Consider the following 25,236-nt stretch of genomic DNA (forward strand, 5'->3'; position numbering starts at 1 on the left):
TAGGAGAAGATTAGTTTTGATTTACCCTAATTTCTAGTATAAATGCAACAGCTTATACATTGTAACAACTCATTCAATAGACATTGAAACATTCACAAAAACTATCAGTGTTAGTTTTCTATATCCACCGCACTTCCTCCGCTGTTCTCGCCGGATGTCTTCGCTCCTTCTGTTTAATTTTGCTGATTGAGAGTGTTGGAACAATTTGGGTTTCAATGACTAGGATGCCCTTTTTATTTGTTCCCCTTGTCTAATTTAAGTCGGGGTGTTTTGGTCTTTTCATATTGAGTATTGAGGGGTTTATAAAACCCACTTTTTACGCAGCTTTGAGACACTAATTAGTTTTAGCCGCAGCATTTTTATAAATAGAAAACAGTAGACAGTAGGAGTAGCATCTTATTTTTCCTCTCAATTTCTCCCTAATTAAATTTGTAATCTTTCTTTGTTCTTAGTATCCAAATTTCTCTCCTTTCATTAGTTTACAATTAGTTTTGGGTTGTAATTTTGGAAGACAAGAAGACATTCATCCTCCATTTTTCAATCCAAGTTTGCTCCTTTAATTTAAGTTGGTATAATTCTTATTTTAATTTCACTTTATTTCAATTGTTTACATGTTTTTCATTTCATCTTACATTGTTTGTTTAATCTTGTTGCTAACCATGTTTGGCACGGTTAGTATTGGTGTATGTGTATTGCTTGTGTTAACTATGTTTGAGTAGAATTAGTCTAGGGTTAAAGGGGGAGTTTGAGTAAACATGAGGGATGATAATGAGTTGTTTACATTTGAATATGGGTAAAATCGAGTCTTTACATACTTGCATTGAAGGTGTTCGATGAAATGGGTGAATGAAAGTTCTTACCTTTCTTTGAATTTTGCTTAACATTTCTTTACATGAGAGTGAATAAGAGTGTTTGATAGCATGTATGTGATGAGTTTGACATAATATGAAAGTTTTATGGTGAGCTTAAGGTGACTAGGAAACTAGCTTCGATTCCTTGACCGAAACCGTGACCCAATTCTCGTAGACTTTTGCATCTCCCTCTCCCTACCTAAATGAACCCGAAACCGTAACATCTACTCTCTTTGTCTTCATGCTTATTTGTTTGTTTAATTAATGTTCTTAGATTATTTTGTTAACATAGTATCCATTCACATGTTTTGCATCCGATTAAACTTAAACTAAACAATAGACTTGTAGCCTAACCCCACCATCCTTGTGATCGACCTCGACTTACCAAACTTTACTAGTTAGGTATCGAGCTTTATAAATTTGTTTTTGATAAGGGCGTGACGACTTTACCCTACTATCAAAAATGGCGCCGTTGTCGGGGAGATCAACGGATTGATATTAGTTTAGTCTTAGATTTGTTAGGCTACGTTTTTTTTTTTTTGTCATTTCAAAATGTTGTTTTATCCTGGTTTTCCTCAATATAAATGAAGAATTTTGGGCTTATTTTGATAGACTTGTGCAATATCTTGACTCACTAGATGATCATGGTTTTAGTGAGGAAGAATTGCGTCTTACAATTGAAAAGGGCATAAATTGTCAAGTTAAATCTTTTCTTGATTCCTTATGTGATGGTGATTTATCTTCCAAATCGGATGATGAAGCATATAATCTTTTTGATTGGTTGAACCGTAAAAGCCGAAAGCCTAATTTTTCTTTGTCGAGTATTAAGGAGAATATTATTGTGGATGTTGGTGAGAGTGTTGAGGATGTTGGTGAGGAGATTGTCGGTGTTAGTGAGGATATTCTGGAGATTGAGGAAATTGAGGATGTATTAGATGAGAGGCTTGAGATTGAGGTGGAAAGACCTTTTGAGAAAGTTGAGGTTGACACCCCCTTTTTTGAGGATGAGCCTTATTCCCCTTTTGAGGCAACACCCACTACCTAATACACTTCCTTAGCGACACTTGCCAATGATGAGGATGCTCTCTTTGAGGATTATGAGAGCAAGAGTGATTAAGAGAGCATCATGGTTGAAGATTTGGAGGTTAAATGGGATTAGGAGATTATTCTTGGTGAAGAGACCTTATTAGAAATGTGGGATTGTGAGGTGGATCTTCTTGATGAACCTTGTTTTGTGAAATTTGAGGATTCCTTTCTTGGTGAGGATGAACTCCTTATATCCACCTACGATTTAGACCTCATTTCTCTTACTCTTTCGCTTGAGATCATGATTGTTGATGAGGAGTATGAATCTCCTATATTTGATAAAGCTTACATGGGTGAATTGTTTGAAAACCCTCTCCTTGATAAATTTAATGAATATGAGGTGTCATTTAATCTCTTTGAGGATCATGTGTTTGAAGAAGTTGAGAAAGTAAGAGTGGGGGACAAGGTGACTAATCGAGTCTCCTATGTTGTTGATTGTCCATTAGTTGTTGGTTTTGATCATTCTCCTCCAATGAAAGAGGAAATATTTTATGTAGTTGAGTTTGAAAATGATGAGGAGAATGATCAAAACCAAGAAATTTGGAAAGATTTGAGCCTTCTTAACAAGATAAGGCAATGAGTGGCCTTGGCCATAGATTGTGGGATCCCGGCTAGTTAATGGATCCACTTGTAGGTTTGGCGGTTTCCTTAAAACCGCGCTTCTTGGGAGGCAACCCAAGCTTTTTATGCATGTTTTTTCTTTTTGATAAATCTTTTTAAAACCCAAAAACATGTTCTTTTCTTTGAAAAAATTTGAAAAACCTAAAACATGCATTTAATTTCAATTTCCTCCACACATTTGTTTCTTTTTGAAAAGTGGTAAATAAATAAGTGTGGGGAGGAAATTCTATTATTTAAAAATACAAAAATATGTCTTTTATTTTTTCTTATTTCTTCCCTACATTTCGTTCCATCGAGGACGATGTAAATTTTTTAGTGTGGGGAGGAAAATATCCACCTTGTGTATATTTGTTTATATTTGTATATATTTACTTGTTAATTTGGAAAAATTACAAAAAAATGCCTAAAAATTGAAAAATTTCAAAATTTTGCATTGTTTATATTATATATATATTGCATTTGTCCTAACAATTTTGATAGGCAACACATGCGAGCATCGGAGAAGACGCTTGGTAAAATTCTTCCAATTCTTTTTCCTTTATCCTTCTTTTTCTCTTTGTATATATAAGCATGAAGGAGGACGGGATATGTGATGTGGGTATTTCCTTTGGGAACCATTTTGGATATGCTTGTGTTGTTAGTGTGCTGTTAGGATTAGATATTGTATGCATTTAGACTAGACATGTATATAATATTCACTCTTGTATTCATGTAGCTTGTTCATATGTTTAGTTGCATTTCATACACTTTGCATCGTGTTTGTAAATAGTTGTATAGAGGGTCTAAATGTGGAGGGCATATGTCGCCAATGATGATACTTGTTTTGCCCGTGTCTTTTCCCTTTTGATAGCTCATGCCTTTTGATGACACGTGTTAGGGTCTTTGCTTGCAAAAACCCAGAAGTGTAGCTTAACAACCAAGTTGCGACCACCCTGTGAGACCATATTAGACCCGAGACGTAACCTAGGACCGACATAGCTACTCAAATGTGAGGATAGAGCCTCCATATAGCCGGTCCATCAAACCGGTCCCGTTAGGTTTTTGTTAAAAGTTTTCCTTGCGTGGTGTGTCATGTCCAAACGCATAAGTATGGAGCTCATTCCTTGATTCCTTAGAATTGTTGATGTGTATATTGAGACGATTTTGTTCAATAAATTAACCTCACAATAGCCAAATAAGCCTATGTTATACCCTTGAGTTATTTTTCCCTTTTGTTAACCCATTTTGAGACTTAGCCTTGTCGTTTCTATTGCCAACAAAACAACTACATCCCATAAACTACTCACCTTTGTTGAGTAGTTCGTCGTTGTAGTCCGTTTGGGGAAGCATATTTGGGTAGGAATTGACTCTTCTTGGGTGTATAATCTTGTATATCATAAATGTGACGGTTCTTCAATTTTAGCTCATTTTGCAAGAATAAGAAGGTTACAAGTGTTGGAAAAATGAAACAAAGAAAATCAAATAGAAAAAAAGAAAAATGAAATGAAAAACAAAAAGAAAAGAATGTTGTATTTGTGTTCAATAAAGGGTTGATGGATTTTTTTTTTTTTTTTAGGAAAATGTAAGTTTCATTAGAATTCAAAAGTGTCCCATACAATACAAACTATTGGAGCCAGGCTCCCAACATCAGTTTTTCACACATCTAAGCCTTAAGATACTCTACCCACTCCAAGACTAGAGCATTCTTACTTCTAATATCACATTGACCTAGACGCATTTTCACATCACTTTTAACATTTGCTAAGACCATTGTAGGCCTGACAACTTACTCATCAACTCGACACCTATTTCTACAGTGCCATACATGATACAACAAGCCTGATAAATCATAGCAAGCACTTTTTTCTTGCAAGCAGCTGCCTGTCTAAGCTCAATCCACCAGCTGATGCAGTTCTGTAGTGGTAGCAGAAACCTGCACCAGTCACTGACCAGATCCCTGCATTGTCTGCTAAAAGGACATTCAAAAAATAGATGATTCATACTTTCCTTCTGCAGACCACACAAAAAACATGTATTACTCTGTATAACTCCCATTCTTAGCAATCTGTCTTGGGTTCGAAGACGCTTATGTGCTAACAGCCAACACAGAAACTGCTGTCTTGGAATCAACCACTCATTCAGCATCCAAGGATACCAGGGAACTTTTCCTGCAGTAGGTTTAAGCCACTGATAGCCCGCTTTTATAGTGTAATGCTCCTCACTAGATAAATAAGATAAATAAGGTTTCAAAAGTTGTTTAACCTGGCAAATTTTTCGCCATGCCCAACTACAACCAGAACCAGGACTATACTCCCACCAGGATGAAGTTTTAATGTACACAGCGTGTACCCACCTCACCCATAAATGGTCTGCCTTGTTGGCAACCCACCAGGCATACTTACCCACCGTGGCCAGGTTCCAAACATGGAAGTCCCTCAAACCCAAACCCCCTTGCTTCCTAGGTTGACAAATTTGGTCCCAAGAAACAAGAGCTGGGCTCTCCTTATGATCACTACCATGCCACAAATACTTCCTACAAACAGATTCAATCTTAGAAATCACAGTCTTTGGGAGAATGAAGATCCTAGCCCAATAGCAATGGAGAGTGCTTAACACTGCTTTAATGAGCACCATCCTGCCATCATAAGAGAGCTTCCTGGATCCCATCCCTCTAATTCTATCCACCACCTTATCAACCAAGCATTGACAGTCCTGAATAGAGAGCCTTTTTGGAGACACAGTGACCCCTAGATAAGTGAAGGGCATTGTCCCTCTTTTCATTCCAGTGATCATTTCTACTTCCTTGATAGTATGCTCCTCCATTCCATTACAATACAAGCTATATTTGCTCTTGTTCATTTCAAGCCCAGTAGCTTTAGAGAAAATATCAAAAGCTTTCATCATCAAGTCAATGGAACCTCTTTCTCCTTTACGAAACAAGATGAGATCATCAGCAAAACAAAGATGAGATAATTGAATCATGTTGCATAAAGGATGGAATCTAAACAACTGATGCTTCTGAACCACCATGAGAACTCTACTCAGATAATCAAGGCAAATGGTAAACAACAAAGGGGAGAGGGGATCCCCTTGCCTAAGTCCCCTCTTGCCTTTGAAAAATCCAAAAATCTCCCCATTGAGAGAAATAGAGTAAGAAGCTCTTGAGATGCACTCTTTCACAATGTTATAGATAAGTAATGGGAAGCCCAGAGCATCAATCATGTCCCCAACAAAAGCCCACTCCACTGAGTCATAGGCTTTTTGAAGATCAATCTTCATCATAGCTCCTGGAGAACAACTCTTCCTCTTATACAACTTAATCAAATCCTGGCAGATTAGAATATTTTCCACAATATCTCTACCTTTAATGAAAGCTCCTTGAGATTGACTAATAATATCAGGCCGCACTTTCCCAATTCTAGCACAAAGCACCTTTGAGACACACTTGTAAACTGTATTGCAACAGGCAATGGGCCTGAATTGCAATACAGATTCAGGCATAACAACTTTTGGAATTAAAGTCAGGATAGTATTATTACACTGTTTCAATACTTTCCCAGACCTGAACACATTTTGGACGGCATTAATAATATCTCCCCCAACTATCTCCCAATTGTCTTTAAAAAACTGGCTAATATAGCCATCTGGGCCAGGAGCCTTGTTCCCAGGAATGGAGAACATGGCCTCCATAATTTCAGCTCCAGTGACAGGGGTAGTCAGCAAAGAACAATGAGCAGCAGTGAGACATTTACCATGCTGCACAATCTTCCTGTTTATAGGCCTAACTTCATGTGATGTATCCAATAAAGACATATAATACTCCTCAAAAGCAGATTGAATCTTCTCAGGACTACTACACATCTGGCCATTCATATCTTTAACTTAGAACACCCTGTTCTTAGACCTCCTACTCTTTATACTAGCATGGAAAAAGGCAGTATTATGGTCACCCATTTGCATCCAGTCTACTTTTGCTTTCTGTCTCAAGAACTGGTCTCTAGCCTTTTGCAGCTCCTCCAGCTCCTTTGCATAAATTTTCTCAGTCTGATTTAATTCCACATTAAGGGGATCCTTGGTAAGACAATCTTGACACTGAGCCAAAGCAATCTCAGCTATATGAGTAAGATTTTCAATATCCCCAAACTGCTCTCTATTAAGTTTCCTAAAAGCACCCTTTAAAACCTTCAGTTTCCTAACCACCCTATACATAGGAGAGCCAAACACATGCTGGTTCCACCCATTATTCACAATATCCTTATAGTCAGGTGCAGAAGCCCACATATTAAAATATTTAAAAGAGTATCCATTCCTCTGCCTCTCCATTTCAAGCCTAATGATGGCAGGACAATGGTCAAAAACACCTTCAGGCAAGAAATGAGTGTAACTATCAGGAAAATCAGCAAGTCACTCATCATTGATGAGAACTCTATCCAACCTACTGCAAACTTTAAACCCAACCTCATGCTTGTTTGTCCAGGTGTAAAAAGCACCCTTAGCACCCAAATCTTACAACTGACAATTCTAAGTGACCTGAAGAAGAGGTCTCATCTCAGCATTAGTGATAGGAGCCCCTCTAATTTGTTCATTAGAGGCCATAATAGCATTAAAATCACCTCCCACCACCCATGGTCCAGTGATTCTACCATAGTAAGTACGAAGGCTATCCCATAAAGGCTCCCTTTCAGCAAGCTTATTCAGCCCATACACTACAGTAAACCAGAACCTATTCCTTCTTGCTTTATCAAGGACTTCTGAGTGAATACACTGGACTTGAATGTCAAGCACAGTAACATCATACAGAATAGGATCCCATAACAACCATATTCTGCCCCCATGATGAAGGCTAGAATTAGTACAGATTGACCAACTGTCACATAATAAATTCCTTACATTATTCCCATTTTTTGCTTTTATTTTTGTTTCAAACAAACCACATAAACCTACATTATTCCTGCCTAACAAGCATTTTATTTCTTTTTGCTTATTAGGTTTATTCATTCCTCTTACATTCCATAGTCCAATACTACCCATATTGAGCAGTATCCTTACTAGTCTCCTCTTTGTCCACAGCTCTATTCTCCATAATTCCCAACCTAGTTTTCTGAATAGATTGGGTTAAGGACTCCATGAAAGAGAAACCACCAGGGGTGAATGTTCTCTTTTCACCAGTGCCATGCCTTATCAATCTTGTAAGTAATCTTCTAGGCATAGTACTCTCCACCACCGGAGTGTTAGGAACAATCACAGGAGTTTTGATTGTCACAACATTCACAGGCGTGGTAGGGACTACTAGCTGCCTTGGTTTCACAACTGCCACTTTTGGAGGGGGTTGAACTTTCTGGTCAGGCTTGTTAACCACCTTCCTAGGTTTCCAGACCTTTTTTGTCACAGGCTTTGAACCATCCTTTCTACAGTTTGCAGCCAAATGACCCAATCCCTTACATTTGGAGCATGACAGAGGTAACCAATCATACTGCACTCTTGCTCTCTGGTTTTTTCCATTCCCATCCATAAAAGTGATCTGACAGGAAATTGTTGGCCAATTTCAACCTCTATAATGATCCTGGCAAAACCTAAAAAATTTTTATGCAGGGTATTCTCATCACAGCGAATGAATTTGCCCACTACACTACTCAATTTTTTCAGGCTTGTCAGACCCCAAAAGTTCACATCCAAATCATACAATTTCATCCAAATAGGGATACGCTTCACATCATGCTTAACTAACTCCGTATCAGGCATCCACTCATTAACAATAACAGGCTTATTATCAAAGAGTACATGACCATTGTTTAAGACAAATTGTTGATGTTCTTTCGTTTTAAAACGGACTAAAAAGATATCATTCGGCATAAAAGAGATCTTATCAATCCCCTGAGCCTGCTACACCCTCTTGACAAAACCAGTAAGCACAGAGCTTGGAGGGTTTTACTCCTAGAACGTAACAAAAAACAGAAGAGGACCAGAATTTTAGCTCACCATCCACATCTTCACGCGTGAGCTGAATTGTAGGCGTGTTAACCAAAGATTCCGACCTAATCTGCTCAGGTTCCTCATGGTCAGGTTCCTCCTCTTCCAGGATTGATTCCAAGTCTCCCTCAAACTCCTGTGAAGAGAATTCCAGGTGACGATGATGAGATTTTCCTTTATTCTTTGCTTGAAAACTAGATTGTCCAGTATTTTGACTATTTTTGTTGTTTTTTTGCTTAGAAACGACGCTAATCTGAGGATTTTTTGTTGTTTTTCTGGTACGAGCCATTGCTTGCAGTAAAAGAAAACACTCAGAATTAGAGAGGATTTTATCTCTCTAGATTCTCTCTCATCCTTCTGTTCCCAAGGGTTGATGGATTTGCAATTGTTCTTGTTTAGAAAAAAAATGAGTAATTTTTGGAAATGGCTATTTTTGCCAAATTTTGTGGAAGAATCATTTTGCATTTGGTAAGGTTTAGTGGATTGTTTAAATGTGGCGACTACTCGATCCTTAGCCTCACATATCCTAAAATAGTGCTTGCACCAACCCCTTTTCACCTAACCTAAGCCCCGTTACATCCCGGTTGTCTCTCTTGTATGTGCATCATTTTGACATTTCTCTTGCGGATATTGGATGGAGTACCATATTAGAATGCGGGCATGCTTCACAAGTCGAGTTAGGAGAGTGATTTTGGTTACTTTTGTCACAATAATTACCCTATTCTTCATCGAGTGACTAGTGAAAACCGTGAGAGTCGGACTTAGGTCTCCTTTGGTCAAAGGTTTGATATGGAGTCGAATCTTGTGTGTGTCGTGTCATTCTTGGGAGTATAGCGAAGTGCTTTCCCTTTCCCGCCTATAATTTGTTTCTTAGGCACTCCGTGTTGTCAATGTAGGCTACTTGAGCTAGAATTAGAGGATAGACACCTTAGTAAGACTTTGAGACGACATCCTCCATTAAAGACTCTCTTTGTTCGCTTTTTGAAAGCAAAAGGGCCGCTTAGATGAGGAAAGCGGCTTGACTTTTTTGTGCTGCATCTTATATGTTGATTTATATGCTTAAATGATAGATGTGTCGAATTTTTCCGCAAGCTCCCACTTGCTTTGCATGGAAGCACATACCTCATTGTGTTTCGTTGTGAGTTGAAGGGATGGAGAAGACCCGTTAATTGCCTTTCATCGGATATTAGTAGCTTAGATAGTCTTTTATATTAAGGGTCTTAGTTTAATTAATGAGCTTACTCGAGGATTAGTAAGAGATAAGTGTGGGGAGATTTGATAACTCAATATTTTACGCACTTTTAACCCACATTTTATCTCTTATTTAGTCTAATTAATAACCCGAGTTAGGTTAATTCACCCATTTTAGTATTAAATAAAATATTAGTGGTCTAGTTTTATATAATGCAATTTATATTACTTTTTGGGATATTAGTACTTCTTTTTGTTATATTATTGTTTGTAGGTACTGATCGGATTAGCAACCGAATAAATTAAGCGGATTAAGGACAAGCAAAATCAAATATGAACCATGAAATTAAGGTCAACCTTTAATCTCATGACCAATCACCAACAAATAATACATGGATAATTGCATTTGGGCACACATATCACGTGAGCTTCATTGGGCATTTTAGCACTTGGGCCGCATTCTTGTTTCCGAGCTCTATCTACTTGGGCTCGCACTTTTACCAAATGTTATAAGTGCTTATGTTGGCCATCATTTGGCCCCACCTAGAAGATCAGAAGAAGGGGATTTTGAGAGGGGGGCAAAAGCTTGGCGCGTGATACCAATAGAAGCCGCAACCAAGCTTCCCTCATAGAAATTACAAGACCGGGGAACTTCGCAGGAATACAAGGAGCCACCCTCAGAGGAATTAGATCAGGTCCGCCTGGACGAGGCGCACCCGGACAGAGCAGTATTAATTGGAGCAACCTATACTGGGAAGCTACAAGATCATTTAATTCAATTTCTTAAGGAGAACATGGACTGTTTTGCTTGGTCCCACAACAATATGGTTGGCATAGATCCATCCACCTGGACGAGGCGCACCCCAGTGAAGCAGAAGAGGAAAATTTGCGGCAGAACGGAATGAGGTTATCAACAAGGAAGTAGACAGCCTCCTTGCAGCGGGAAAGATCAGGGAGGTTAGCTACCTGAATGGCTCTCTAATGTGGTGGTGATACCTAAGAAGAATGGAAAGTGGAGGGTGTGTGTAGACTTTACGGACCTAAATAAAGTTTGTCCTAAAGATCCTTCTCCGCTACCACATATCGACACAATGGTAGATGCCACGGCTGGGCACGAAGTACTCACCTTCCTAGACGCTTGGAGTGGATATAATCCACAAGATCAGGAGAAGACGGCATTCATGTCGGAATGAGGCATATACTGTTACAATGTCATGCCCTTTGGCCTGAAAAACGCTGGCTCCACCTATCAACGCTTAGTAAACAAGATGTTCAAACAGCAGATAGGGAAGACCATGGAGGTATATATAGATGATATGGTGGTTAAGTCGAGGAAAGCTGGTATGCACATGGAACACTTAGCAGATACCTTCAAAACGTTAAAGGAATATAAGATGAAGCTTAATCTGTCCAAGTGCTCGCTTGGGGTGTCCTCCAGAAAGTTCCTATGGTACATGGTAACTCAGAGGGGGATTGAAGGCAATAGGGAGCAGATCAAGGCAATCCTCCAGCTGGAGTCACCACAGAGGCCAAAAGACGTGCAGCGGCTAGCAGGAAAAGTGGAAGCCTTAAGTAGGTTCATCTCACGAGCCTCGGATTGATGCAAACTGTTTTATGATATACTAAGGAAGAGCCAAAAGTTCGAGTGGACGGAAGAGCACGAGAAAGCATTCAAAAAACTCAGGTGCTACCTAAGTACACCACCACTGTTAGCGAAGCCAGAGCACGGGGAGCCACTGTTCATATACCTGTCGGTTACAGAAGCAGCGATAAGTGTTGTTCTGGTGAAAGATCAAGAAGGGATGTAGCATCCAGTTTACTATATAAGTAAGTCTCTGCTTCCTGTAGAGACCAGGTACATGCCTTTTGAGAAACTAGTATTAGCTCTGGTTACTGCTTCATACAAACTACGCCTGTATTTTGAATCTCATACTATTCATGTAGTAACTAATTACCCACTGAAAACGATCATGAGAAAGGCTGAATTATCTGGAAGAATGACCAAGTGGTCGGTACACCTAAGTGGCTATGATTTACAATTTGAACCTAGGACGGCGGTCAAGTCCCAAGCATTGGCAGATTTTGTCTCAGATTTCTGCCCCACCACCCATGAGGAGGCAGAAAAAGGGATGTTGACCTTACTAGGGGACCAGGAAGGTGGGACCTGGACCCTGTAAATAGATGGAGTCTCGAATGCTCGGGGAGCTGGAGTAGGTCTAGTCCTCCGGTCCCCAAAGAGGGATATGACGGTACAAGCAGTCAGGTGTGAATTCAAGGAAACTAATAATGAAGCTGAATATGAGGCACTTATACCAGGGATGCAAATGGCGTAGGGGCTCAAGGTGAGGAACCTGAGAGTATAAAGTGACTCACTGCTTGTGGCGAATCATGTGAACAATGAATACGTGGCGCGTGACTCAAAGATAAAGCCACAAAGCATAAACTAAGGTTCTGGTCTTTCAAGATTACTCAGGTGCCAAGGGATCAGAACGTGAAGGCAGACGCTCTAGCCACGTTGGGAGCCACCTTCCGCCCCGCGGAACTCTCTAATATACCAATTACTCGTGTCTTAACTCCAGCTATACATAAAGAGTTAGAACGAAATCAGCCAGGAAAAGCAGCACACGTGCAACACATATATAGAGCAGGAATCCTGGTATCAGATGAAAACCAGCAGGTGGGTCCAGATCGGAGAAAACATTATATAGAGTGGCTGAAAGATGGGAGACTCCCAGAGGATAGCAAAGAAACACGGAGTTTAAGGATCAAGGCCTCCAGATTCGTGTTGATAGATAACGTGCTCTTTAGAAGATCTTTGGCAGGACCTTATCTCAGGTGTCTGAATAGAGAGGAAGCTAACACGGTGCTACAGGATGTACATAGCGGAGAATGTGGGAATCACGCTGGTGGATGAAGTCTATCTAATAAAATCTTAAAGCAGAGATATTTTTTGCCTACCATGAGGGCAGACGCTATAAACCACGCCAAGCGCTGTCATTCATGCCAAAAGGCAGCCCAGCAATTCATCAGCCAACAGAACTAATGAACTAATGCTTGTCATGACCGACTATTTCTCAAAGTGGATTGAAGCTGAAGCAATGACAGAAGTAAAGGAGGCTCAGGTGATCTCTTTTATAAAACGTAACATCATCAGCAGGTTTGGGATACCGTCAGAAATCATATGTGACAATGGATCCCAGTTCATATCCGATATCGCTGAACAATTTTGTTCACGTTGGAACATAGCGTTGAGAAAGTCTGCTCCCCGGTATCCACAGACAAACGGCCAAGCAGAATCCAGCAAAAAAATCATTGTGGAGGACCTCAGGAAGAAGCTGGAGGAGCTAGGGGTAAGTGGGCAGACGAGCTACCACTAGTACTCTGGTCAGACAGAACGACACCAAAGGTAGCAACGGGACAGACGCCATTTAGCCTGGTATTCGGGGCAGAAGCAGTAATCCCATTGGAAGTTCTGATACCAACACAGAGATATGGCTGCCAAAAAGCAGAGCAGAATCAAATCGAAATGACCAGGAGCCTGGACACAGTTGACGAGCTAAGAGAAAGTGCTTACATACGCAGGGCATCATACAAGCAATCTGTAGTCAGAACGTATAAAAAGAATGTTAATGTGAGAACCCTTGCGGTAGGGGACCTGGTACTCGGAAGGGTATTTGAAAATACCAAAAATCACAAGGCAAGCAAGTTTGCTTACAAATGGGAAGGACCATATCAGGTCGAAAGCATTGTTAAGAATGGGGCATACAGGTTGATGACCATGCAAGGCCAGATCCTGTACAAAACCTAGAACATTCGCCATATGAAACAGTACTTTGTCTGACAAAGTGCTGAAACCTAAGTGTACAGAGGACCTTTCAACAGTCCATGAAGCAAAAAAAAAATTCAAAAAACAAAAAGGGGGGGGGGGTGTGATGGGGGTATAATATATGCTTAGGTTATGGTTTGTTTTTTACTTTTAGTTGTTTTTTCTTCGTTTTTTGAGCAAAATTGAGTCGTTTTTAAAAACCAAGTAGTCTAGGTTGTGGCTTCCTGGATCCTGTTGTTGCCTTGGAACACCATGAAATAGCACCAGGTAATTTGGTACTATTTGAGGATTTTTATGCTTCTAGGAAGAAAGGCTTTGAGTACTAACGTTGGTTATTTGTCAGGCAAGGTAAACTTTGAGGGTCCAGCCCTGCCATGTGGGGTACAAGACGTTTCTAAGTCAGCCACATGGAGGGCGTACGGTCTGGAGGTAGCAGGGCATGGCGATACAAAGACCATATGCACCTCACCGTTAATCCCAGATAAAACCGTAGCTACGATGTAGGTACTAAAATCCCGGGGCCATATACATAGGTGCGTGCACGAAAATACAAACGCTGGAACCACAAGGAACGCAACATTCCTTGTTAACCGGAAAAGGACAATGAGAGGTACGTTTTAACTAGCTATCCTATTGATAAAATATTTTTGTCATGGGTAAAATATTTTATCAAGCATCTTCCACCAGGGGCAGAGGTTGTGTACCTGGAACCAGGTCAACCTCCTGGAAAATCAAAAGTGGGAACTAAGCCTTAGACTAAGAAGGCACACCATAAATCAACACGGATTATAGCAAAAGGGGCCTAAAAACCAGGCCCAAAGGTAATTCAAAATAAAGACACCTACTATCCCTAGCAGGTACCAAAATAGTTTCAAGCCTGCACACCAGCAAGCGCAGACAAACATAAAAAAAAGTTTCAGAAGTATAATTACAAAACTTGCATCACACAGGACCAAGTCCCCAGAAATATGACTAAAAATTTTTAAGAGAGATCAATCCTCTCAACAGCAGCACTCTGACTTTTACCCTACACCCCATGCTCTGTCTGCTCCTTTGACGCAGATACCTGATCAACTCCAGGAGTCATCGCAGCATCACCACCAGCCGCCTGTGCCAGGATCTCCTCTACAGCATTTGCCTTAGAGATAGTTCCAGAGATATCCATGGCAATAAATTCAGGCTCAGGATTGGCAACCTAGCATCAGCAGGAAACAGAGCGCTCAAGTCCATACCATTGGGGAAAGCACGGGTAAATTCAGCCTGCTCCTTTTTTAGGCTCCAGTAAGTGTCCCTCCCCTCAATGTAAGCCCGGATGCAGGCAATCCTCCCTTTAAAGGAAGTATAGGCTCCAACGTTTATGGCCAGTTCAACCATCTCCTCAGCACGAGCCTCAGCCTTGGTTAGCCCAGTGGTCAGAACACTGTTAGCCACCTGCGTCCAAGCAAGCTGGTCCTTATCTCCCTTCATCTCCCTCTTAGCTGCATAGAGTTGCTCCCTCAGTTTAGCATAGATGGTCGTGAGCTCCTTCTTGTTCCCCACAGATGTCAAGCATTCAACCTTGGCTCTCTTCAGCATCTTGCGGAGGTAAAGAGAAGATTGTAGAGCCTGGGGCACGTGAGGAGGCTGTCAGTCAGAGAGAAAGTCGACGTAATGAAAGCAAAATATAAAGGGGGCAAGAGGCAGACTTATAAGAAATCATTGTTCAGCAGCCACGTCTGTCATCTCTTGAGGATCAGTCTCATCGAACATCTGGGTGAAGGTTGGTGTCAAGAGTCTCTCCAATAAGGGCCAGTAGTTGACACGCTATGCGTCCCCAAAGCCAGCAGGAAGACGGATCAGTTAGTCATCAACACGAGTTGAAGAACCAGGGGCACGGGATATAGGAGTGACCTAAATAGGCTCAAGAGTAGGTCTAGCAGCAGACCTCCTTTTCGAGGAAGCATGTGAGGGGGTGGGCTCAGCCATCCTCTTCCTGGCCTGACGCATCAGAATCTCAGAGGCAGTAGGGCGGGTACTTCCTACAAAAACGCCAGAGGACAGATATGAGTCTTCAGGGTAGATAGCTGCAAAAAAACAAGCAAGAAGTCAGAAATGGATACTCACCAGAAGACATGGTTTCTTCAGCAGCAGGATTGTCAAGGCCAGAGAGCAGTGCAGGGAACGTCCTTTGTTCTTCAGGGATGGGGAAAAGCTTGGTAACAGAGGTGTCTTCGTCCTCAGACTTTTCAGGGTTCTTGGGTTCTACAATAAATCACAGGGTAAGAAAGGTAAGTAGCAGGAGAAATTGGGTAAAGAGACATGCAAGCGTACTTACTCCTAGCCAGAATCCAGTGTTCGAAGAGATAGTTAACATGCAGAGGAATAGAGTTGAGCTTGATGTAAAAGAAACCCTCATACCAGCTGTCGTGTTTGCCTTTGGCCGCAGACTGAAGGAAATTTACAGTCTTCTCCACGGCCCTGAAAGTATATTGGCCATTCCCAGGTGACCGACACTCAAACCTATGGGCCAGATCTGATAGCCCGATCTCAGCATCTAGGCTATTGTTCAGAGTGACGGTGGATAGAAGAATTATCCATGCGTATGGAGCAATTTGAACCATAGGGAGAGAGTTCAAACGAATAAACTCTTGGATCAAGGAAGGAAAGGGAAATTTGAGACCAAGGATGAAGGGGTACGTGTACAAGCAGATCCACCCTTCACGGGAGGCGTCAGCTTTCTGACCGGGACTAGGGATGTGAATCTCCACATCATCACCTAGACCTAGGAGAGCTTTGATTTTTGGGATGTCGCCCTGGGTTAGGGCGGAGTCACAAAAGTGTGGTTTTTTTAGGATACCCTGGGAAGGGAAGACGTCGTCCTCGACGAGATCAAAGGTGGCGGACGAAGAAGCGGCGAAACGAGTTTTTGCCATAGTAAATTGAATAAAAGGAGGAAGGGAGAGTACCTGGAAGACGAGAAGGGAAGGCGGCGTTGACGGCGAAAAGAAGACGGAGAGGCAATTTTGGAGAATCGAGATTTTGAGGGTTTTGAGGAGTTGAAATGATTGAAGAGAGGGAATGGGGGAGAGACGGATGAGATTAAATAGTGAAATTAGTTGAGGGGTTCAAAATGTGGAAATAAATGGATTGAAAAAGAGTATGCGGGAAGTCATTCAACGGAACATTGCAATTTCCCGCTCAACTATCAAGAGGTGATTTTCACGGAAAATTGGGGGCAAACTGTTAGGCCCAAATTCTGGATATGGGCTGAGTCAGGGAAGCAGGTTAGGAGGCAGAGTCGAGATAACGCGCATTGAAGACTTGGACCCGGATTCGGATACTCGCATACCCCTGTGTGGAATAAGGAAATCCAAGTCTTTACTATATTCTGAATAAGGAAAGCCCAATCTTATACCAAATTAGGAATACTTGGCGAGAAAGCAAGGAACCCTAAATGGGAGAGGTTCACTATAAAAGGGGTATCGACGCAAGATCAAAAGATCATCCAAAAATACAATAGAGAACCCTAGCCTCCGAGATAGATCAATTTCGTCTAACATTGTACTCTCCAACGAATTATAGTGAAAACATTGGTGGGATTCCGTCTCCCCCGCGGTTGTTTCCCATATCGGATTTTCCGCGTAACCAAAATTACTTGTGTCCTTTATTTACGTTTGCATTTAATTCATTATAACACACTAAATACAATCGTCAACAAGTCGTAATATGATTAGGCACTAAGACCACTTTAACCCTAAATTAGTAGAAATTTACCAAAACAGCGTATACCATATAAACCTACACCAACCTACGTACAGAACAAGAAAATTACCCAATATGCACCATAAACACCATCAAACATTCCTTATAATCATTAAGTAATGATTACCTAACCATTACTATGTCTCCACCAATATCACAATACAAATAAACCCACGTATAACAGTATGAACCCACGAACGAGCTTTTATCGTCTAATCTGTGCTCCGTCAGTCCCGTACACACGCTGGACTAATTATTCGTCATCAGATCTGAGCTCGTTGTATATTATACTTGTACTCCGGTTATCATATAGTGGACTATTGACGGGATATCGACTCCTCCCACGGTTGTTTTCCACATCAAATTTTCCGCGTCACCGAAATCGCTTGTGTCATTATTTCTTTATTTCATCCTTTATTTTATTTACATCGTTATTCCGTCATAAATCACATATAATTTAACCCCCCAAATACGACTCTAAAAAAAGTAAGTCATTTTAACCGTTCCGCAAATGATATACTGTGTTTGGTTAGTTTTAACCCAAACAAGGTTTATAAGTTACAAGTCGTTTCAAATTTAAGTATAAAGAAGGTTATGAACAAGATCTTTCTTATGCATAAATAAGATTATTTCGTCAATTTTTAAATAAGTATCAAACAAGTGTATGAAGTTAGTCATGATTTTAAAATGACATACTCTTCAAACAATTGTAATGGCTGCAATTTGAAGATGACGAGTTATTATATCTGACAAGTTATTATTTCCCATTTTAACCAATAACAGACCTAGTACCGATATCATAGGCTAGTGATTGAGAATTTGAGATGAAGATATAGTGGACAATAAATCATAGGTTCCAACTTCAAAACCCCTATTATGTACTGCCCTTAGCAAATGAACAATAACAATTAGTAACAAACATAGTTAATTCAATTTGACATCTGGACGATCAGACAAGTGACCAGACCCGAATGACCCGTCCCGATAAGGCTGACACAAGATCCAAAAATAACCCAAAATGTATGCCCCTAAAATGATCCGATAGACCCGAAAAAACCCGACCCGAAGTGACCCGATTTACCCGAAATGACTTAATTAAGGCAAAATCGTGACCTGAAATGACCCCAACAATCCAAAATAACCCGACCCGAAAGTGACCCGATAAATTGTTAACCCGGAAATGACCCGATCCAAAACAATCCGACTGAACCTGGCCCAAATGGCCCATTTGCCAGGTGTACTTGTAACTTGTAAGTGCTTCTTAGTCTACCGTTTGTGACCCGACCCGAATAACCCATTTGTCAGGTCTACTTGTAAGTGCTTCATAGTCTACCGTTTTTGTTTCACCCCAAAGAAAGCAGGGAGTTAATTATGAGTTATGACTTATGAGTCTCATTTCCTTGAAAATGAATGTTAACTAACTTCACATTCTTGGAAAACCATCTACTAATACAAAAGCATTGAATGGAATCGTAAGATGTAAAGATGAACAAAGCTCATAACCAACAAATCACGAAGGACGCTCACGATTAATAAAACGGGATACTCTTTCAACTTCCTTAATGATCATTTCCTTTTCCTCTTCAAATTGCTCATCTTCGGAACCTAAACACAGGAAGGATGAGTAAATCGCGGAACAAAGCCAAATCTAAGTTAAAGCGCTGTTTCTCAAAGCATTCCTGACCTTTTCCTATAGAGAGACTACGCAGGAGATCCAACAACTTCTCACAATTTTTGGCTAATATAATCTTGATTTCATGCGTCTTGTTAGGATTTGCGACAAACACCTGAAGAACACCAAAATCCGAAAAAGAACAGATGATAATTCTTCGTATAACGCTGAGGAATCGTCAACTTTTCAACAGCAACAGCAAAATTTCTTAACTCTAAAGAATGGATGTGATATGAAAGAAATTGTCAGAATAAATAACACACCTTGAAAATGTGGAAAGCAGAAAGTTGGATATTTTTACTCGAATCCTATTCCAAAACAAATTTGAAAGGAGTTAAGGTCAGTAATCAACAACCTTCATCAGCTTCAGCATAGTTCAGCACATCAAAGTGGTTCACACTACAGTTTATCCATTCGCGAACAATGTTTGACCTTATATATAATCAGTTGTCTGGCAGTCAACAGACTGTTCATTATTTAGCAAGTTTCTTTCTACTTTTGCAAGCTCACAAGTTACAAGTAATCTGCTAATTGCAAAAAATTTGAATTATTTAAACATTTTACACTAAAGCATATAGACTCACGCCGAAAAACAAAATGAACCTTCAACAACAGCGACAATACCAACATTTGTGTGTCAAGGGATCACACAAGTGGTGGGTTAGGGCCATAGAGGAGGTCGGACGTACGCATCCATATCCAATGTTAACAATACAAAGAGGTCGTTTCAGATAGCCCATAATGAAATTACATCAAGAATTGTGGATGAGGGGATTTCTACTAGTTAATGTGGTGTTTAGGGGTTGGTGTGGTGGCTTTCGAATTGGGTGTAGGGTTGGACCGTGCAATGCTGAAGTGAGCAAGTTGGCATGATGGCCTGATAGGGGAAGCACCGGCACCCTCAACTGTGAGGAGGGAGGTAGTTGGTGTCGATGGTGGTTGTTGATGGTGGATGTTGGAGTTGGTGAAGTGTTAGTTGTAGGTGGTAAAGGGAATGGGAAACCCTTGGCGCCCCCTCAGCAAGTCTACTGATTCAAGAAGAGTTGGCTAAACACTGAGACTCACCATAATAGCATGCATAGAAATTCACATTTTGGTATAATTATTTGAAAATTAAGAACCAACAGCACAAAAGTGAAGAGACGAAGCATATGGGGTCTGAAACTAAAAGTCAATAATTACCCTCAACAATGTCATGATCACTTTCAAGTAACGTATTTCCAAAATATATCGCTTCATTATGTGCGAATTTGGAGGCTCCAAAAGAAAATCTGTGAGAAGCTACAACAAAACAACAACATTCTGTTAGTTTGTAAATTAAATCTAAAGCTTGTTGGTCATATCTAAAAAAATATATCAACAAACCTTGAGGGATTGTCTTCTTGTCACATAATTTTCGGATGTCAAAAGCTTTCCGTACATTTCAAAGAACTGAAAAGACCACGCACTAATTAGAGCGAAGATATTAAGGCCTTATTTGGGTGGGGAAAGGGAGGGGAGGGGGAGGGAGAGATACAAATTCCCTTGTTAATTAGCAAACTCCCTTGCTCTATTTATGAATTAGACGATACTTCGCGATAAAAATAAGTGCCACCTTCTAGTAAGTCCTATTGCTCTATTTCATTACAATCCACAACAAATAATAGTGAGTTTTAGCTTCATTAAAAATGGAAACAACAATATAGCTCTGTACATTGTAAATTAGGTAAAGGATGCCTCACGGCTCACAGGACATCAAATTCTGGGCAAAAAGCGTGATCGGTCAAAACTATCTAATCATTGATCTCGGAGTATCGGGGACATTAATTTACCTCATCATAATGAGACGTTAAATACTCAGACACCTCTTTGCTGTGTTTCGTAAGCAGATCCTACAATAAGTTTGTTCCAGGGTTACAAAGAAGTAAAATTTATGCACCAAAATGCAGAAAAATGCCAAAATCAGACTGACCTTAAATGTGGCAAATGCATCAGATGCGACATCAAAGTTAGGAAGCTCTACATACTTGAAGAAAAAGTGAAAGCTTGCGGACTCCAATATATATCTGAGAGAATACTACAAAGCTGATATCTTAGAAAATGGGAAGTTCATTAAACAATGTAGTACTTTCATGAAAATCTTTGAGAAATCAAATGATGAACAGGGCAGGCAAATTACACCTTTGTGTACGTAAACTTAAATATAGGCTTTCTCTTCAAATTGGAACTAAATTACAAATGAGTAAATGACAATATCGTTTCTGATATTACCCAAGTGACCTCAAGCACCTTAAAGGAGCACAAACTAATAAGTAATAACAATTCCAAAGACTGCGAGATTCACTTGTATTTTTTCATTAAAAATGGGCTACAATCAGGGGGAAAAAAAGTACTCCGTATGTCCCAAGTGCCCAGACAACATAAACATTGAAGATGTCTGTATTAACTATGCAGTGCCAAACAACTATAAACATCTTACTTTGCAAGTGATCGAAACTTGATGCATTCCCTTAGCATGTTCCCACAAGTCAAGGCAGCATCTTTGTTATCATAGCTGCTCAAGAAAGGAGACAATCCATTAATTTCGTCCAAGAAATGAAACTGAAAATGATAATTGTAACTCCTATACATATATATATAGCAGAATCGATCTTGAATGATGCCCTTTCATCTATTCACTGAATCTCTAATACAGTAACATGCCTGAGATCCAAATATATCCCCACAGAAGGGAGATGAATCAGAAAAGCTAGTGTAAGATCCATTTTTTATGATGATGTTGCGTAATCATATCAAGAGCTCAATTTTCATTTTGTGAAGCTTTTATATGTTTGGATTCATATGCTTCATCCAAATAGAAAAATGGTCTTTTCTTTGAAGATAAAAATAGTCTAAGAGCATAATTATCCATCTCCAATTGTGTATATGGTTGTCACATTTAAGATGTCTTTTTGTATATGGTGTCACCTCTATGATATCTTTTGTACATGGGCATCACCTCCTTGCTGTCTCTTAATTAATATTATATCTTACCGTAAAAAAAGTGTAAGAGCCATTATATTACAAACAAAAATCAACTTTATATCACTCTTAACTTAAAAGAAGTTCCTTTGTCATGGAGAAAAGAGAATAAGAAAAATGTACAGGAAACTACACTCTTCTAGAAGAAAATGTGACCAATGTGCAATTTGGTACTCCCTCTACTCAATAGTCCATCCGATTTTGTATCGTCCGCATTTGACTTTGGTGGTCAAATTATGTCAGTTCTGACCGATATTTCTCATAGTTTACATTAGTTGCAAAATCATGGTTACGGACTTGCGGAATTCGCTATGAATACACCCTTACCGATTCATGATTTGCTTTTACAGAATGTGTTATATGTGTATTCAGTAAGCAATAGGATAGGATCCGCTGAACGTTTCGCGATTAGGAGGGTATACGAGCGATCCGGTACCCTGGTTGCAATTATTTTAGAATTGATAATATAAAAAATATTGTTCTTATAATTGAAACACGATAAATTTTACATCAAATCTCTACATATATTTGAAGAATTTAATTATCATGGACACTGATTGATTAACAAAACCAAATGGGGACAACGGATGCAGACAACTTCAGTCACTAATTATGTAGTCTATAAAGAATGCAAGGCTACTCCCAAGACATAAGCTTTCAACGTCTTAGTTTACAGATATGCATTACGAAAAAGCAAGAAAATATACTTGCAAGAGAACATATTTTTTTTAAATATACACGGAAGCAGAAAGATATGCAGTAAGATGCCTAAGAACAAGAAAAAATTGAAAACGAAAATGAGGGCAAACACCAAAAGCAATAATAGCTCCATATAGACTCACCAAACAACAAGAAAGTCCAGTAACTCCAAATGGTTCTCAATGTAGTTAGCACAACAATAAGTGTCATTCACTTGTTGTTTCAGTAACACAGACCAGCATAAGACCAAATCTTTTCTTGCCTGTACCACATAATCATGGTTAGAAAGCAACCAAGTGGTCGACTATCATACATTTAGGCATTGTTTGGATAGGATATGAGGAGGAGAGAGGGAGCAGGGAAGAAAGTGAAGGAAGCTATGGAGAAGGATATTTTATTTTCAAATACTTCCTAAGGAAGAAGGATTTGATTTGCCTGGTAGTAGTTAATATATTACTTCATTTCCTACCTCTGTCTTCCCTCCAACCCAATTACTACCCGAACCAGGAAAATTGCATCCCTTGCAGTTGTTGTCAATCCCTCAATACAAATGAGATCTATATATGATTTACCTGCCAACCAAATATGAGGAGCTTGTGAATTAGAAGGGGAATGACGTCATCATTACATATTTCAATCGTGAGCTGCAGAATCTGATCAGTGTTAGGCTCAGATTCCCCATCTCCACAGAGCATGATCTTCATTGCTGAGAAGTTCTTATCAACTTCTTCCAATGCCTAATATAGCCAATCAAAAACTTAGCATAAGATAAACTAATATAACTTAATCAGCATATTACATTTTCATTGTACACTACATTGATGATGGCCCACTTCTGTTACAAGTGTTCCTCATCATCAGCAAGAATTCACCGCATAAAAAAGATTAGTGTTAACTGTTAAGCTAATTAGGTATAAATAATGGTTTGCAAGCGGAAACTGCAGAAGTCATTTCAATAGGTTGTTTACACTTTCAGAATATGTTAGTCCTTAGGACCATTTTGCTAAATGTGAACAGCCTACTGGAATGTAGGGTGCATAGTAATTTAATTCGATTAATTATCATGTTCATGATTTTATTTCAATGTTTTTAACTTTTACCTACACCACTTCACCTTCCCAATAAGTACGTGGTTCCAACAGATGAACAGATCGTGTCTATATTTAGAAGGCCACAAGGATCAAAAGTTCCTCTTCTATGACCTATTATCTATATTCACAATCATTTTTAAGAATGGCCCTGCACTCTCATCCCAATAGTTTCTTTCTTTGATAACTTGCAACCAGACTTATTTAGCAGGACAGAACATACCAAACAGTAAAGAAAATAAAGACCAATTCAGAACCACCACACGAGTCAATCATCTTGAGTGAAACGCCGCTATATGATTAGAAAAAATTGCAACTTCCTCTTTTGTCACTCAGTCACTGGCAATTAGAATTCAACACATTTTTATAAGCCAAGTGAATATTAATATTCAAATTTTATTGCAAAACTCATTACCATATTGAAGTTCGCGGCAGAGAGACACTCACACTATATACTCTACTAACGTGGCCAAATCAGAACTCTCTGTATTAAAACCCCAGACGGCCACACCTCACTGCCCAGCTAACGATCATGGTTCAATATGCTCAGTGTTCTCATCAGTCACATTGCATAGCCAAGATTTAGACTTTGAGGTAGTGATTTTAAGTTTCACATGGCTCAAAAGGCCCCAACAATCATTACATTCTCGTTGTTGTCGAGAATTTGGGCTAGCAATTGGTAATAAGCATTCAACACCATATAAAATTCGAGAAAAGCAACTGAATTTACAAAATCCAACAAATTTCAGCTCCAAATCAAAGCCCAGTAACATTCACATCAAAATATTCACCCAATTAGACAAAATAAAAGGTATATGACAGTACTGATAAAGGTAATTAGCATTAAAATCACAAATTAAACTCATGAAAAAGCAACTAAATTCCAAATGTTCCAGCAAATTTAAGCTCAAAACACAACACCCAAATAACATTCACACAAAAAACTCATCCTATGAGGCTATGATCCAAAACCAACATGCCCACAACTAATATTAAGTGTCTTTAACAAGTACCCTTACGGCACGGGTTAGAAAAACCGATTTACAAATGAGACTACAACAACAACAACAATGGCAGCAAAATAATCAAAAAAATAAGATGAACCCAGATGAAAAAGGGAAAAAACAACCTTTTCAAGGAATTTAACTTCAACAACAGTAGGAGAATCGAGAGCTAAGAGGCTATCTTTTGTTGCTCTAGCAATCTCTTGTGGAGATTTTGGCCTTGCTTTAAAAAATGAGAATGACATTCTTCTTTATTTCTTCAAATTATCTACTTCTCTCTTAATTAAATCAAGTGATTTGAGAGGAATGTTATGTTGCAGAGGGGTACAAATATTTGTTTGATGCTAATACAATGTTCTTGTTTGTAATTATTTGGTTGTTTGATTGATTATAATCATGTCACATGGGGTTATTGCCTTATTGGGTGTGTGTCTTATTTAATTTGTGATTAGTCGGTAGATTGAGAGGGGGTACTCATTACTAATTTCGGCACTCAAAACGCTCAAGA

General features: G+C 39.5%; 2 protein-coding genes across 2 annotated transcripts; one reads left to right on the forward strand and one right to left on the reverse strand.

The window, feature by feature from the left end:
- The first annotated feature begins 11,941 nt into the window (after positions 1–11,941).
- Positions 11,942–12,612, forward strand: LOC141655595 (uncharacterized). Its single transcript, XM_074462667.1, has 2 exons — positions 11,942–12,001; positions 12,172–12,612. The coding sequence occupies exons 1-2, from the start codon at positions 11,942–11,944 to the stop codon at positions 12,610–12,612; spliced, it is 501 nt and encodes a 166-aa protein (XP_074318768.1).
- A 6,018-nt stretch (positions 12,613–18,630) lies between these two features.
- On the reverse strand, positions 18,631–25,207 carry LOC141657604 (uncharacterized). Its single transcript, XM_074464888.1, has 11 exons — positions 24,854–25,207; positions 23,209–23,373; positions 22,780–22,898; positions 21,396–21,470; positions 20,889–20,982; positions 20,749–20,808; positions 20,303–20,368; positions 20,120–20,218; positions 19,201–19,245; positions 18,950–19,052; positions 18,631–18,870 (listed from the first exon to the last, which is right to left on the reverse strand). Exons 1-11 carry the CDS (start codon positions 24,971–24,973, stop codon positions 18,776–18,778), a joined length of 1,041 nt encoding a protein of 346 aa, XP_074320989.1. The 5' UTR covers positions 24,974–25,207; the 3' UTR covers positions 18,631–18,775.
- Positions 25,208–25,236: the final 29 nt, after the last annotated feature.

Source organism: Silene latifolia, chromosome 5 (assembly GCF_048544455.1).
Source record: "Silene latifolia isolate original U9 population chromosome 5, ASM4854445v1, whole genome shotgun sequence".
Classification (NCBI taxonomy): Eukaryota; Viridiplantae; Streptophyta; class Magnoliopsida; order Caryophyllales; family Caryophyllaceae; genus Silene; species Silene latifolia.

What these genes read in the sequence shown, in the direction of transcription:
- LOC141655595 (XM_074462667.1), top strand. Translation starts at nt 11,942, where the DNA reads ATGACGGTACAAGCAGTCAGGTGTGAATTCAAGGAAACTAATAATGAA. An exon ending in ATAATGAAGCTGAATATGAG is followed by an intron (nt 12,002 to 12,171) that starts GCACTTATACCA and finishes AAGATTACTCAG; the next exon opens with GTGCCAAGGGATCAGAACGT.
- LOC141657604 (XM_074464888.1), bottom strand. Translation starts at nt 24,973, where the DNA reads ATGTCATTCTCATTTTTTAAAGCAAGGCCAAAATCTCCACAAGAGATT. An exon ending in AAGTTAAATTCCTTGAAAAG is followed by an intron (nt 23,374 to 24,853) that starts GTTGTTTTTTCC and finishes TGGCTATATTAG; the next exon opens with GCATTGGAAGAAGTTGATAA. An exon ending in CTGGACTTTCTTGTTGTTTG is followed by an intron (nt 21,471 to 22,779) that starts GTGAGTCTATAT and finishes TTTCTTGAGCAG; the next exon opens with CTATGATAACAAAGATGCTG.